This window comes from Petaurus breviceps, unplaced genomic scaffold, assembly GCF_028583685.1.
Source record: "Petaurus breviceps papuanus isolate PSGF00001 unplaced genomic scaffold, PetGlider_PUasm1.0 181, whole genome shotgun sequence".
Taxonomy (NCBI): Eukaryota; Metazoa; Chordata; class Mammalia; order Diprotodontia; family Petauridae; genus Petaurus; species Petaurus breviceps.
Genome location: NW_027185784.1, coordinates 24,218,669 through 24,232,242, shown reverse-complemented (window position 1 = coordinate 24,232,242; position 13,574 = coordinate 24,218,669). Strand labels below are relative to the sequence as shown.

At 42.5% G+C, this 13,574-nt stretch overlaps 1 protein-coding gene across 2 annotated transcripts in view; it reads left to right on the top strand.

The window, feature by feature from the left end:
• Positions 1-3,504: 3,504 nt before the first annotated feature.
• Positions 3,505-13,574, top strand: part of KDM7A (lysine demethylase 7A) — a 107,249-nt gene continuing 97,179 nt past the window's right edge. For both annotated transcript variants that reach the window (XM_069087349.1, XM_069087350.1), the window contains exon 1: positions 3,505-3,736. In XM_069087349.1, the coding sequence (XP_068943450.1) occupies positions 3,543-3,736 (194 nt within the window). In that variant the 5' untranslated portion in view covers positions 3,505-3,542. The remainder of the gene's footprint in view (positions 3,737-13,574) is intronic.

The window sequence follows — 13,574 nt, the reverse complement described above, 5'->3', positions numbered from 1 at the left end:
TGCTTCATTCTGCATCAGTTCATGTACACTTCTCTGTATTTGTCACACACGTCATCCTTTACATTCATGTACAGTTTAGTCATTCCCCAACTGATGGGCATTTGTTTCCAATTCTTAGCTATCACAAAAAGGGGTCCTCTAAATATTTTGGAGTACATGGAGACTTTCTTACAAAGGGCTTTGAATGTCAAAAAGAGGCTTTTATATTTGATCCTGGGGGTAATAGGGATTCATTGGAGTTTGGTGAGTGTGAGGAGGAGGGGAGTGATGCCTATGGTCAGATTAGCACTTTAGGAAGTTCACTTTGGTAGCTGAGTGGAGGAACAACTGGAGTAGGGAGAGACTAGTGGCAGGCAGATCCACTAGCGGCCTATTGCAATAATATAGGTGTGAGGGCCTGTACCAGGATGGTGGCACTATCAGGTGAGAGAAGAGGGTGCATGCAAGAGATATTATGAAGGTAAAATTGACTGGCCTTGACAACTGATTGGACATGGATTTAAGATGCAGAATAAAACATATATTTTTAGACGTGGGCAATGTGGAAATTTGCTTTACTTGACTATGCATGTTTGTTAGGAGGGTTCCCCCCCTTTTTGTTGTTCAGTGGAGAGAAGGGGAATAAAAGGGAGAAAAAAGAAATGCTTGTTAACTAAAAAAAATAAATTAGTTCTTTTGTAACATTGAGTTTTATTGTGATTCTCCACTTCTTCCTCTTATTTAAATATCCTAGAAGCAGCCTGTAGTGGATAGAAAGCTTGCTTCCAAGACAGGAGGAAGTCCTGACTATGACACCTATAGGCTGTGTGACCCTGGGAAAGTCACTTAACTTTTCAGTGCTTTGGGTTAACTCTGTAGGTCTCTAAGAGTAAGAGAAAGTAAAGGGATTGTAGAGAGATTCCCTCACTGGGAATTCCCTGTACTAATGAAATCAGGTGTAATCCCTGTCCTTTCAATATCCCAGTTAGTCTATTCTGTGTTTTCAATTTTGAAGGCAAATTATTGCAACTTGCCTTCTCTGACTGACCCCCAAGTTTCTTTGCTTTGGGTTTTATTGTCAAGTCTGACAATACAGGCCTTCAGAGAATACTTTAAGGGGGAACTTAACAGCACCTAAGCCAGTTGAAAAGTGATGTTCTTTATCCCATTAGAAAATTTTTGTACCTTTGTAGCCTCATAATTTACAGACATCTACCAGATCAGGAGTGGTAGCAGTTCCTTAATCTACTTTATGTTACTAGTTCCAGTAAAAAAAAAAGTCTAATATGGACGTTTATACATTTTATGCCTACATATTCCCAACTCCACATGAAATAGGATTCCACACCTTAGGAGCCTGCCTTTTTCCAGTTAGGAGGCCAATTAATGACTGAACCTTTCTTGACTTTGAGGCATGGCTAACTACCATCCTACTTTATTAGTTCTCAGGCTTAACTAGAAGATTACAATCTTTTCTTCTACCATCCTCTTCTGGAAGAGCCTCTCCCATGGTCTCTAGGACTTGCTAGCTTCTGGGCCCTGCCTTTCTTACAGATCTTTGAATAATATCTTACATATAATCAAATGACAAGATGAAGGCAAAGGCACTTCGGAAATCTTGAGGCACTATTCCTGCCAACTATTATCATTATTACATAGAATTTGTATTGTAAAATATTTTCATATATTCTTATGAGAATCTTTTGAAACAGGCAGGACAGCTATTGTCTCCGTATTTTAGATGAGAAAAACTGTGGGTCAGAGAGGCCTCCCTAAATCACCCAGCTTGTAACTAACTTGGCCGGTAGAGATGGAATTAGAACCTATCTGACTTCTAGAGTGTTGGCTCTTTGTCTGCTGAAACAAGCTCCCTCTAAACATACCCTAGGGCCACGGTGGCTCTTCTACACAATTGCCCTCATATCTTTCTTGTCACCTAGGACTTCCAGTTCTTTTTCTGCTACATGTGTTAGGAGCGAATCTTCCTTAATGCTATATTTGTATTACCCTGGATATCGGTTGTTCCTTATTTTGCCGATTTATAAACTTGCCCCGGCTGGATTTCATTCTGCTTTTGTAATAGCCCTTCTGCCAGGTTTGGTATTTTTGAATTGGGTATTATGATAATTTCGAATTCTACCTTCCAATCTCATCTAATTCATAGTTCCTGAAAATATGCTGAGCAATGTTGCAATTATTTTTTCTCAGGATAATCAATAAAGATATTGAACGGACCAGGCCCCTGGGGGTGATCAGTTTTGAATCTGGTATGATGGTAGATTTGTATTGTCGCCCACCTCATTTAATCTGTATTACCTGAACATGTTAAACATGGTTGCAATTATTTTTTTCTCGGGATAATCAATAAAGACATTGAATGGGCCAGGCCCCTTGGGGTGATTTCACCTAGATAGTATGAAGTCTGCATAGAGCCCTATACTTGGGAGTCTGGAAGACCTAAGTTAAAATCCAGCCTCAAACACTTAACTAGCTGCACGGACAAGTCACGTAATCTCCCTCAGTTTCCTCATCTGTAAAACGGGCGAATTACGATTCCCTTTCCCTCCTTGGGCTGCTGAGAGGCTCAAACCAGATGCTGGGTGAAGCGCAGCTTGGGAAGCACAGAGATCTCTACATACACGCCGGTTCTCCTGACCCTCCCCGCTGGGCCCTCGTGCGTGCCACGAAAATTCGTTCTGGGTCCCCGCCCCCCTCGGCTTCACCCCCAGAAATGTTCTTTCTCTGGCTTCTCGGTAAGTTCTGTGGGAAGCACAGAAAAAGTTTTCCTGGAATCGAGCTGCATTTCAGCAGCGGCTTGGCTGGGGAACTCGCCGAGATGCAGGAGCGTGCTGGTTAGTCGGCAATTGATGGAAGATTCCATCCCACCCCCACCCCCCGCACGCATTTTAAGGTTAGGCTGGGGATTCCTGGGCTATCTTTCATTCCCACCCCGACCGCTCAGGGTTACCCACGCGCAACACATTTTTTTTTTTTTAAAGAAAGGAGCAACATTTATCCCCTTTCCCCTGCCTACGTAATTCCCGTGGTCTCTTTGATTTCTTAAAAAAGAAAACCATAATAATCAGCGCGGCTCTCCGTCTCGGTGGCGAGGCGCCCCGCCCCCCCCCCGTCTCGCTCGCACTCTCCCCCGCTGACTCCCCCCCCCCCCCCCCCCCGCCACCCCCCCCCCCACCCGTACCCTCCCGAGCTCCTCAGCCCGGGGCAGACAAGGAAGACAGGAGCGCGCGCCGGACGCTAGAACGTGCGTCTTTGCGCACGTCCTCGCGAAGAGCGCCGGAAGGAGGGCGCGCGGGGGAAGGGGGATTCTGCTGGGCTGCCGGTCGGAGGCGCGCGCCCGCCTGCTCGCTCGTCCGCTCGCCAGTCCGCGCGCCGCGGCGCAGTTGCTGTCGCCGCCGCTGGTGCTGCTGCTGAGCCGCCGCCGCCGCCGCCGCCGCCGCTGCTGCTGCTGTGCCGCCGCGGCTGCGGGAGGCGGCGCTGGCTGGCGGCTGGGCTCGCTCTAGTCAGCGGGCGAGGGAGCGAGCGAGTGAGAGTGTCTTTTAAAGATGGCCGGAGCGGCGGCGGCGGTGGCCGCAGGAGCAGCTGCCGAAGCAGCCCCAGCCGCGGTGGCCGTGGCGGCCCCGGGCCGGGCCTCGGCGGCGCCGCCTCCGCCGCCCGTGTACTGTGTGTGCCGGCAGCCGTACGACGTGAACCGCTTCATGATCGAGTGCGATATCTGTAAGGACTGGTTCCATGGCAGGTAAATAAACCGACACCCCCCTCTCCTGCCGCTGCTGCTCCCCTTCAGCCCCCGGCCGCGGGGAGCCGGTCCCGGGTCCCGGGACCGCACGGTCGGGGCTGGGAGCCGGCAGCGACCGCTGCGGCCCGGACCGGCTGCCGGGAGCCCGGTCTCCCTCCGCCCGCCGGGTCCCGGCTGGCGACGAGGTGGCGACCGGGGTGAAGAGTCACCACAACAAACAGGAACAAAGGGGGCCCGAGAGTGAAGTTGGCAGAGGGGAGGAGTTGGCGCCGGGGACCGCGTCTCGCTGCCCGGGGGGCTCGGGGTGGGGTTGGGGGGGCCCTTCCAGCCGTCCCCCCACCCCCACCCCCCGCTGGGGGTGGATTGGGGGGGACCTCCCTGCTTTCGGGACGGGCTCGGGCTTTGCCAGAATTCTACGTCCCGAGCTTCCCTTCCCCCCCGCCCCCCCAGTTAAAATAAATTATGATTGTGTTTTCATGGAAACATTTCATCCCTGTGCTTGCGTCGGGGGGCGCGACGTCGTTGTCGCCTCCAATCGAAAGCCCCAGCCCCGGGAAGCCGTGCTCAAGTAAACATAGCAACAGATGAGGAGGCACGGTCTGTCGGGTACTTAAAAAAAGAACAGGAAGAAGAAAATTCCATCTTGTTAATTGGAAGTTTTCGGCGCTGGGTCTCTCCCGAGGGGGCGGCAGGTTGGGAGGCAGAAATGGGCACCCACTTGGAGGCTTCCTCCCCCACCCCAGTGGGACAGCCGGGCCTTGAAGATGGGGGGGGGCGGGGGGAGAGAAAAGAGGAGGGGGAGGCTCGGCTTCCCGGCCCCTTAGACCCCCCTCCTCGCCCCAAAAGAAACTTTACAAAGAGACTTCGCTCGGGCTGCGGGCGGAGAGACACTAGGACCGACCCCGTCCTTATCGCCTCCCCCCCCCCCCCCCCCCCCGGGGTTTTACTGGAATGAACTTTAGTCGATTGTGTCGGGACTTGGCGCCTCGGTCGCGGTGGTGGCAAAGGTCTTTACCAGAAGCGAGTCGCCTCCGCGTTTCTGGCTTTGACGTTTGTGGCAGCCGTGGGGCGGCCAGGCCGCCGACTCGTGTGTTTTGTAATCAAAGTGTGTGGCTAATAAAGGGCGGCGCCACAGCCTCCGGACTCCGGCGTGGGAGGGATTCTCGGGCATTTAAACAAAGAAACTAGTTGAGAATGGGCCACCAAAGTCCTTATTTAGGGGTTCAGGCACTACCCTGGGGGGATCCTCAGGGGAAGTGGGTTCCCTGGCCTGGGTTGGGGCAAATATCTTGTCAAAATCAAGCTCTGAAGTGGTGGCAGATATGGTGGCTGTGATTGTAGGAAATGTCCTTTGATTGACAGCAGGACATTTAAATACACCCCCCCCATCCTCCCCTTCCTTCCCCCTCCCCCCCATTTTACAAAAACATCACAGGACTAAGCATCTTTGGCGCCCTCCACTGGTTCGGGAAAGGAAAGCTATTAAGTACTGTAATCTTGCTCGAGCATCTGTGCCCAGAGTTCTGGAGATACCGAAGTGACAGGTCGGTTTTGTTTACTTCAATAGCTCCCTGGGTAGGAAATTCTGGTATAAACAATCCTAGTGAAAAACCTCTCAGATCTTTAGGAGGACAGCTCCTTAGATTAGGTAATTTAATATTTAGTTTTCGAGTAGTTTGATGACCTTATTGTAACATAGAAAATTCACAAAATAAAATTTTAGAGTTGGAAGTAACCCAAAAGATCATCTTGTAGTTGAAATCAATGCTGAATTATTTGTCAGATGCACTGTTCACTGCTAATGAGTGATATCTGCCCTTTACTTTAAATGGGTAGAATATTTAATTCTACCGTGTTGTTATTGTGCATTCAGATATCCTATTTCTGCATTACAGCACATTTTTATCCTGTAGTTTTGGTTGCAGGTAAACTAAAATAAGATTGCATAATTTTGGAACTTGGGGCATGATATATAAATATCTTTTAAAGTATGTATAAAATGAAACAAAATTGAAAGCAATTTCTGGTACAGTTGGTCACACTTATGCTCTATTTGTTGTTTGTATTGAATTAAAATGTAAGAAAAATGGATATAGTTTATAAAGCAAATTATTTGACTTTTAGGTATCTGATATTTTTAGTGCTATGCAACAGTTTGTTAAGTTTATTTTCCTAGTGACTTTTACAAAGAAATTTATAATACTGTACTTAACTGAAAATTTAAGGGCAAAGAGACAAGGACTCTAGGAAAGGGACTTAAGTGGAAAAAAAAGCATTATCTCCAATTTGAATTAAACTTACATGATTTTATTGTAATTACAATACTGAAGTAAACTTTTCTGAGTATAGATAATTTTCTGTCATAAACATTTGATGCTTTCCTTTGAAAGTAAAGATGTTACATAGTTTGAAAACTAACAATTATGAGATTTTGTGGAATTGATTTACATATATACAAAAAGAAGTATTTTAAATCATTAGCATATTGAGTTGTTAATGACATCTTGGTGATAGGGTCCTTTCACATGAAAAATTATTTTCCCACAACAAACTATTCTGATACAAATATGTTTTGTATTCACTGTTTGTGTACATGTGTTTTGGCCTGGTAGAAAGAGTACTTCTTGAGAGATTTCAAAATTTTTTGTCTTTGTATCCCCAGTTTCTACCTCAGTCTTTGGTACATAGTTGCTGCTTTATAAATATTTGTTGATTTTATTGGTGGGAACAGAGTTGAATGCAGTTAGACTAGTTAGGAAGCTTTTACAGGGTAATAGCTTAGAAGACAGGAGTTGGGTAACTAGTCTTAGGGTGGCAGCACGGAAAACGGAAAGGAGGTAAAGGAAGGAGAGTTATCACAGAATTAATAGATCTTGCCTACTGATTGATTGTGTAGAATGAAGGAAGAGTCAAAGTCAGCTCCCAAGGTTTTGAGCCATGGATAACTGGGTCAGTGTTGGTGCTATCAATAAAAAGGGAAGATAAGTTGGGATAGATTTTTTTTTTTTGTAGGAAGATGAGGAATTCAATTTTGGACATTGAATCAGAGATGCTACAAGAGTACAGGGATAATTAAAGCCACCGGAGTCTATGAGATGACAAGGGACAGAATGGAGTGAGAGATAGGAAAAAGAGGGGCAAAGACAGTCTTGAAAAGATATGTAAAACTAAAAGTCTATATTTCTAGGAATGAATGAAAAAACTTTCGTTATATCCTTCCTATATGCCAAGCACTATCCTAAACACCAGGTTCTAGAGATAGAAAATCAAGATAAGTTCCTGACCTCTGGGAGTTTGTTTTCTTTTCTTTCTTTTTGCCTTTTTTTTGGAGGGCAATTGGGGTTAAGTGACTTGCCCAAGGTCATGGGGCTAGTTTTTGTGTTAAGTGGCTGAGGCCAGATTTGAAGTCAAGTCCTCCTGACTCTAGGGCTGGTGCTCTATTCACTGCACCACCTAGCTGCCTCGGGATTTTGTGTTCTAATAGAGACAGACAACCATCTTTTAAAATTTAAGTGGAATACCTCATTTCAAGATACTGTAGGCAAATGAGGAGTCCTTGTATTTACCTATACCACTTCTTTGGGGTTAAGATAGTCCACAAACTAGTTTTTCCATTTATTTCTCTTAACTTTACTCAGGTATCAAGGTTCTCATATTTTGGGATTTGGTGAATGTCTTTTTTTCTTATTTATATATTTTGGAAAGATTTCCATAAGAGGTTTTTAGGTTAGGATGTTAGGTATGTATAGGGATATTTCCTTATTTCATGATGTCAGATAAATTAGGCATTTCTCTTCATTCTCCTGTAAAACCTATTGTTGAAACTAACTACATAGTTGAATTGACAGATTTAAGTTTCTTTTTTTCTCTTTTTAAACAACTCTGTTGTAAATATTCATGAGCACTAATATATCTCAGAAAAACAGAAACTGGTCTGCCTACAAACTCACTCATACTTTCCCCCTTAAAAAAGCCCTTTAATTTAACCATTCCATCTAATAATCTTGAATCTCTCCTCCTGGTTGTGGCTTAATCCCTTGAGAAAGCTATCCTCACTAGATGCCTCCACTTCTCTTATTGTTGAGTCATGTTCAACTCTTAGTTACCCCATTTGGGGTTTTCTTGGCAAAGCTACTGGAGTGGTTTGCTATTTTCTTCTCCAGCTCATTTTACAGATGAGGAAGCTGAGACAAACGGGGTTAAGTGACTTGCCCAGGGTCACACAACTAGTAAGTGTCAGAGGTCAGATTTGAACTCAGGAAGTTGAATCTTTCTGACTCTAGGCCTAGCACTCTATCCTCTGCCCACAAGCTGTGGACCCTCCCCCACCAAACCCTTTTCATTCCAGCTTCAGACTTTATTACTCAATTGAAACTTTTCTCTCCATTGATCTCTTGATTGCCAAATTCGATGGCCTTTTCTCATTCCTAATCCTTCCTGACCTCTTTGCCTCATTTGACATTGTTGATCATCCTCTCTTCCAGGATAACTCTTGGCATTTATTTTATCTTTTAATTAACAAATATTTTTCTCTTCCTCCCACTTTGCTCCCCCATTGGGGAAAAAAAAAAGAAAAACAAAACCTTTATAACAAATATACCTAGTCAGGCATAACAAACTCCTACATTGTTCATGTCCAAAAAATTTATATCTTCTGCATCTTGAATCCATCACTTCTCTGTCAAGGAGTGGGTCATGTTGTTTACCATCAGTCCTCTGGAATTTTCATTGCTTTTGGTCAGTGTTCTTAAACCTTTTAAAATTGTTTAACCTTGTTGTTGTTATCAGGTAAATTGTGGTCTAGGTTCTTCTTACTTCACTCTGTATCAGTTCATACAGATCTTGTAGATACTCTTTCCTTACTAGGTTTTACTTATGTTATTCTTTTCTCTTATTCTGTTTTATTCTCAGTCTCCTTTGCTGGTTCTTTATTGATCTTGTACCCACTAACCCTGCATGTCATACAAGGTTCTTTTTTGCGTCCTCTTTGCTTTCTGTATTATCTTGCTTGCTGATCTTTTCAACTTCTTTGAGCTCAGTTATCTCTGTGCAAATGGTTCTAAGATCTACATAGCTAACCCTAGTGTCTCTTGTGAGCTCCAGTCCCACTTTAACAACTGCCTTTTGGACATCCTGAATTGTATGTCTTGTAGACGTCTCAAACTCAAAATGCCCCAAACAGAAATCTTTTCTACCTTCCTCCTTCAATCCCTCCCCCCGCCCCCAACTTTCCTATAACTGTTGAGGTCACCAGCACCCTCTTAAGTCACTAAAGTACTAAATCTCATTGTCTTCTTTGACCCCTCAGTCTCACCATTCTAAATATACAATAAATACATTGCTGAATTTCGTCATTTTTACCTTCACAGATATAATCATATGCATCCCTTTCTTTTCCCTTACACAACCACAGCCCTAGTTCAAGCTCTCATCACGTTTTGCCTGTACTGTTGCCTTCTAACTAGTTTTCCTGCTTCAAGTCTTTCCAGTCTCATCTTCTGCTTCTCATGTCAAATTCCCTCTACCCTCTGAGAGTGAACTTCAGTGGCTTTGTTCCCCCCAGGATTAAATGTAAACTCCTTTGGTGTTTAAAGCCCTTCAAAATCTGTTCCCTTCTCGCCTTCCAGTTTTCTTAGACTTTACTCTTCATACATGTTCTGTTCCAGCAAGACCAGTCACTTGAACACAACACTATGGCACTTGTCTGTGCATTTTACTCATTCTTTTCTGAACCTCCTAAGCTACAAATTCCTTCTTTTCTCAGAATCCACCTATATTCTGTGTGTGTATGATGTATGTATGTATGTGTGTGTATATCTATATATATATATCCGTGTATATATATATACACACACATATACAGAGAGAGACAGACAGAGAGAGAGAGAAGGTGAGCTTCTTGGAGACAGGTTCTTTTTTTTTCTTCTTTTCTTTTTTCTTCTTATCCCCATTGCTGAGCATAGTGCCTGGTACATAGTAGATGTTTAATAAATGACTTGTTCACTTGACTAGAATAATTACAGGGTCAAAAAACCCTGAATAATCAGTCTATCAATAGATATTTATTAAACACCCTCTATATGTATGGCATTATGAATGCATTAGTAGAATTTAAACTGTTAGACCCCTTGCATGTCACAATGCCTAGTACACTATAAGCATTAGTAAATGCTTGCTGAATTGACTTGCATTCCTAGCTGTATGTGACTATTAATACCTGAATAAGTTATTATACATTATTGCTGCCTTTGGACATTCAGACTAACTTTTCAGTAGTTTACAGCAGTCTTTTCTACATTTTGAAAAGCAGGTTATCTGCTTTTGTTTTCAAATTTCAAAGTTTATTTTTTTAAATTAAGATTTCTAGTAGGATTCTGAGGGATTTGCAGTATATATGAAGGAAAATGTTTTAGGAATTGGTTGTAGTGGAAATACTGGGTGATCTAATAATCTGGAAGCATAAATTTCAGACTGTTACTGGCTAGTGATTTAGATAGTTCACTTCTCTGGGTGTCATTTTTCTCACTTATAAAATGAGAGTTTATCAGTCAGTCAGTAATTATTTATTAAGAGTCTATTTACTTTGTACCAGGTCTTGTGCTAAGCACTGAGTATACAAAGAAAGGTAAATGACAGTGTCTGATTTCAAGATGTTCATGGTCTAATGGTGGAGACACCCTGAAAACAACTGTGTACAAACATGATCTGGACAGGAGAAATTGGAGGTAATAATTAGAGGGAAGGCACTGGCATTAAAGGTCATCAGGAAAAGCTTCCTGTTAGAAGATGAGATTTTAGCTGGGACTTGAAGGAAATCATTGAAACTTTGAGGTGAAGATGATAAGGGAGAGTTGTAGGTGAGGGAGGAGGCATAAGGAATAGATAGTGAAAATGTGTGGAGTCAGGAGATGAGGAGTGTCTTGTGTGAGGAACAGCAGGGAGGTCAGTGTCACTGGAGCGTGTTGTAGGTGAAGGTGTAGATTATGTGAAATGAGTAAGTTGAGGAACTGTGAGTTCAGGGTGTTGGAGGGAATATCAATATGTATCTTGAAGTTCCCTAGGCAGGTTAGAAGTTAAAGAAGAGAGAAAGACTGTTAGTCAAACATTGAACTTACTGAAAAAAGAAGGGTGGTGTCCTGGAGTTCAGGAGACAACAGCTACCAAAATTTTGATTAGGTGATAAAAATGGATGGAGTGAATCTTGAAGGAGAGGTTACTAAACAATGGTGGTAGAGGGAGAACCTAGAAATAGCAACTTGGAGAGAGGAATATTCCAACTCTTCCACCACTGGAAATGGAGGAGGAAAAGGAGGTCCTAGATGCTGTTGTCAGGGAAGAAAGGAACTTGGTCTCTGAGCCAAACAAACTGGGAAAGGAAAATATTTTAAAGATGAAAACAAGTATGTTATCTATGGAACAAGTAATCTAGAGAGCACAGTGGAAGGATTTGTCCTCTATGATTTCTAAGCACTCTTTCAGCTCTATGAAGTCACATTACTTTTTTTTTTTTTTTGAGAGGTTAGCTCTTTATTCCGAAAACCTCAAATTTTGTTTTAAGCCCTTTCTCTTTCAAGTTAAATCAGTTCCCTCCTCCCCGCCCCCTCCCCCCCCCATAATAGGAATGATAATAGAAACTTGGGGTGGAAGGTGGGAAGTGTGAGGAGAAGAATAGAACCTATGGTAAAAAAACAAACAAACCCCAAAACCCTTTAAGTATGAAATAGGCTAATAATAGCTTAGGTGCAAATAATAATTCTTAATTTTAAGAATTAAAGTAGCCTTTTCTTACCTTTTCACTTGAATGCTAAGTTTGTGACCTGATTCATTCTGAGGAATAGCTTTATAAATTACATTAGTATCAGCATTCAAATTATATACTTTGAAATGAAGCACATATATTATCCATGTGTCAGTGATATTCCTTTAAATCTCTTTATATTGTTAGCTTTTAAAAAAATTTAATATTTTGTTAATGACTACTGAGGTAACGGGAAAAGCTATTTCATGGGGTAACAGTTTGAATTTAGTTTTCTTTTGAAAATTTAAGTCCTTATTTAGATATCCTGTACAAAAAGTTATAAATGATGCAGGCTTCTGTAGAAATGTGAAACAACACTGACCAAAAGACAGAGATAAAATAACAAATAGTGAATTTGTACATGAATGACATTTGTTTTCCAGGAGTCATCTTAGAGATTGGAACCAAGTGACCTTGTTTTGAGATTATAGGACTAAGAGATAGGGACCCTGTAGGTGATCTGGTCCAGCTCCCTTTTGCAGATGAGAAAACTGAGGGCCAAAGAAGTCTTGTTCAAGTTTACAGAGATTCTAAGTAGTCAAGTGAGGATTCAAACGCAGTCTCTGACTTCAAATTCAGTATTATTTCTATCATACCACAGTATTTTTAGCGACTTGTTCCTGTAAGTCTTCCAATGCTTTGCAACCCATAAAATAGTAGTTAGACATACTACAGCAACTTGGTCTTGTTGACATGTTCTTGTGATGGTTAATGCTCTGTAATTTGTGAATTATTTTGTGCCATATATGCTTGTCATAAAAATGGGATAAGGAAATTATGTGAAATAAGACCTTCTTAGTTTTGACTTAGGACATAGGATAAGACCTGAACCTGCGATTTCACTGGCATAGAGAATTCCTGCTTGAGAAAACCTATACCAGTGCAGGTCAGCACATCCTCTGTAACTTTTCATCTTAGAGAATTTTCCTGGCTTCAGGGCATGACTATCTGTTACACCAGTGGTGTCAAACTAACTCAGAAGCAAAACCCTTGGCCTCATGTTGACTTAAGAAACCACAAATTAACATTATCTGTTGTCTTTTTATTTATTTTGTTAAACATTTCCTAATTACATTTTAACCTGATTAGGCAGCAATTAAGGGAGTTTTTGGTTGCTGGAATTTGAAAAACCTCTCTGTTGTATTATGCTTCCTCTTTTGTTTTGTCCTGGAAAAAGAGAAAGTTTTTGTTTTCCCCTGAGAACTAACAACCTTACTTCCATCCCTTGTCTTTCTTGTTTGCCCCCTTGACTCTTGCTTTATATTTCCTGAAAGTAACCTTCCTTTATCTTCTACTTTTTTCAGTCATACCACTTTATCCAGACCATTCACCTTATCTGCCTCTCTTTTTGATACAGCTCCTGATTTTCTCCTAATATTTTCCTGACCTTTTTCTGGAACCATGTATCATCTCCAGGCTGCAGACTCCCTGACTTAATGGAATATGCTTATGGGTAGGGGATAGGTCACCTTTCTTAACCCGGTTAACTTACCATTTCTGCTCACTGATATATAAAAAGTATTTATCCTGGGAAGATCTCTGAAATAATGGAGAGGAAGGCATTATAGAGGGCTGTGCACACCTCACTGGATGACAAGAACTGGTAAATCAGGCATATTGAGTGTTAATCCTGCAGGTAAGCTTGTCTGAGGTGATGGATTCACACAAGCAGTGATAAAGAATAAATAAATGAGGCTGGTGATGAGGGGCAAGTCTTTGAAGGTTGGAATGAGCAATTTAATTAGATTCATAGTTAGCCACTGAAGATTCTTGAGCCTGATAGTGATGTAGTGGTAACAAGTTTGTGTAGTAATTGTATTCTTTATGTGGTTTTGGTGGGTGGATTTATGTTTCTGTCTGAGTCTCCTTTCCCTCCCAGAGTTGTTCCTTGACACTGTTTTCTTGAATAGTTGGCTTTGCTTATGGAGATCTCATGTTCTTTGGTGTTGGGAGGAGAGAGGGAGAGAGAGACAGAGACAGAGACAGAGAGGCAGTGTGTGTGTGTGTGTGTGTGTGTGTGTGTGTGTGTGTGTGTGTGTG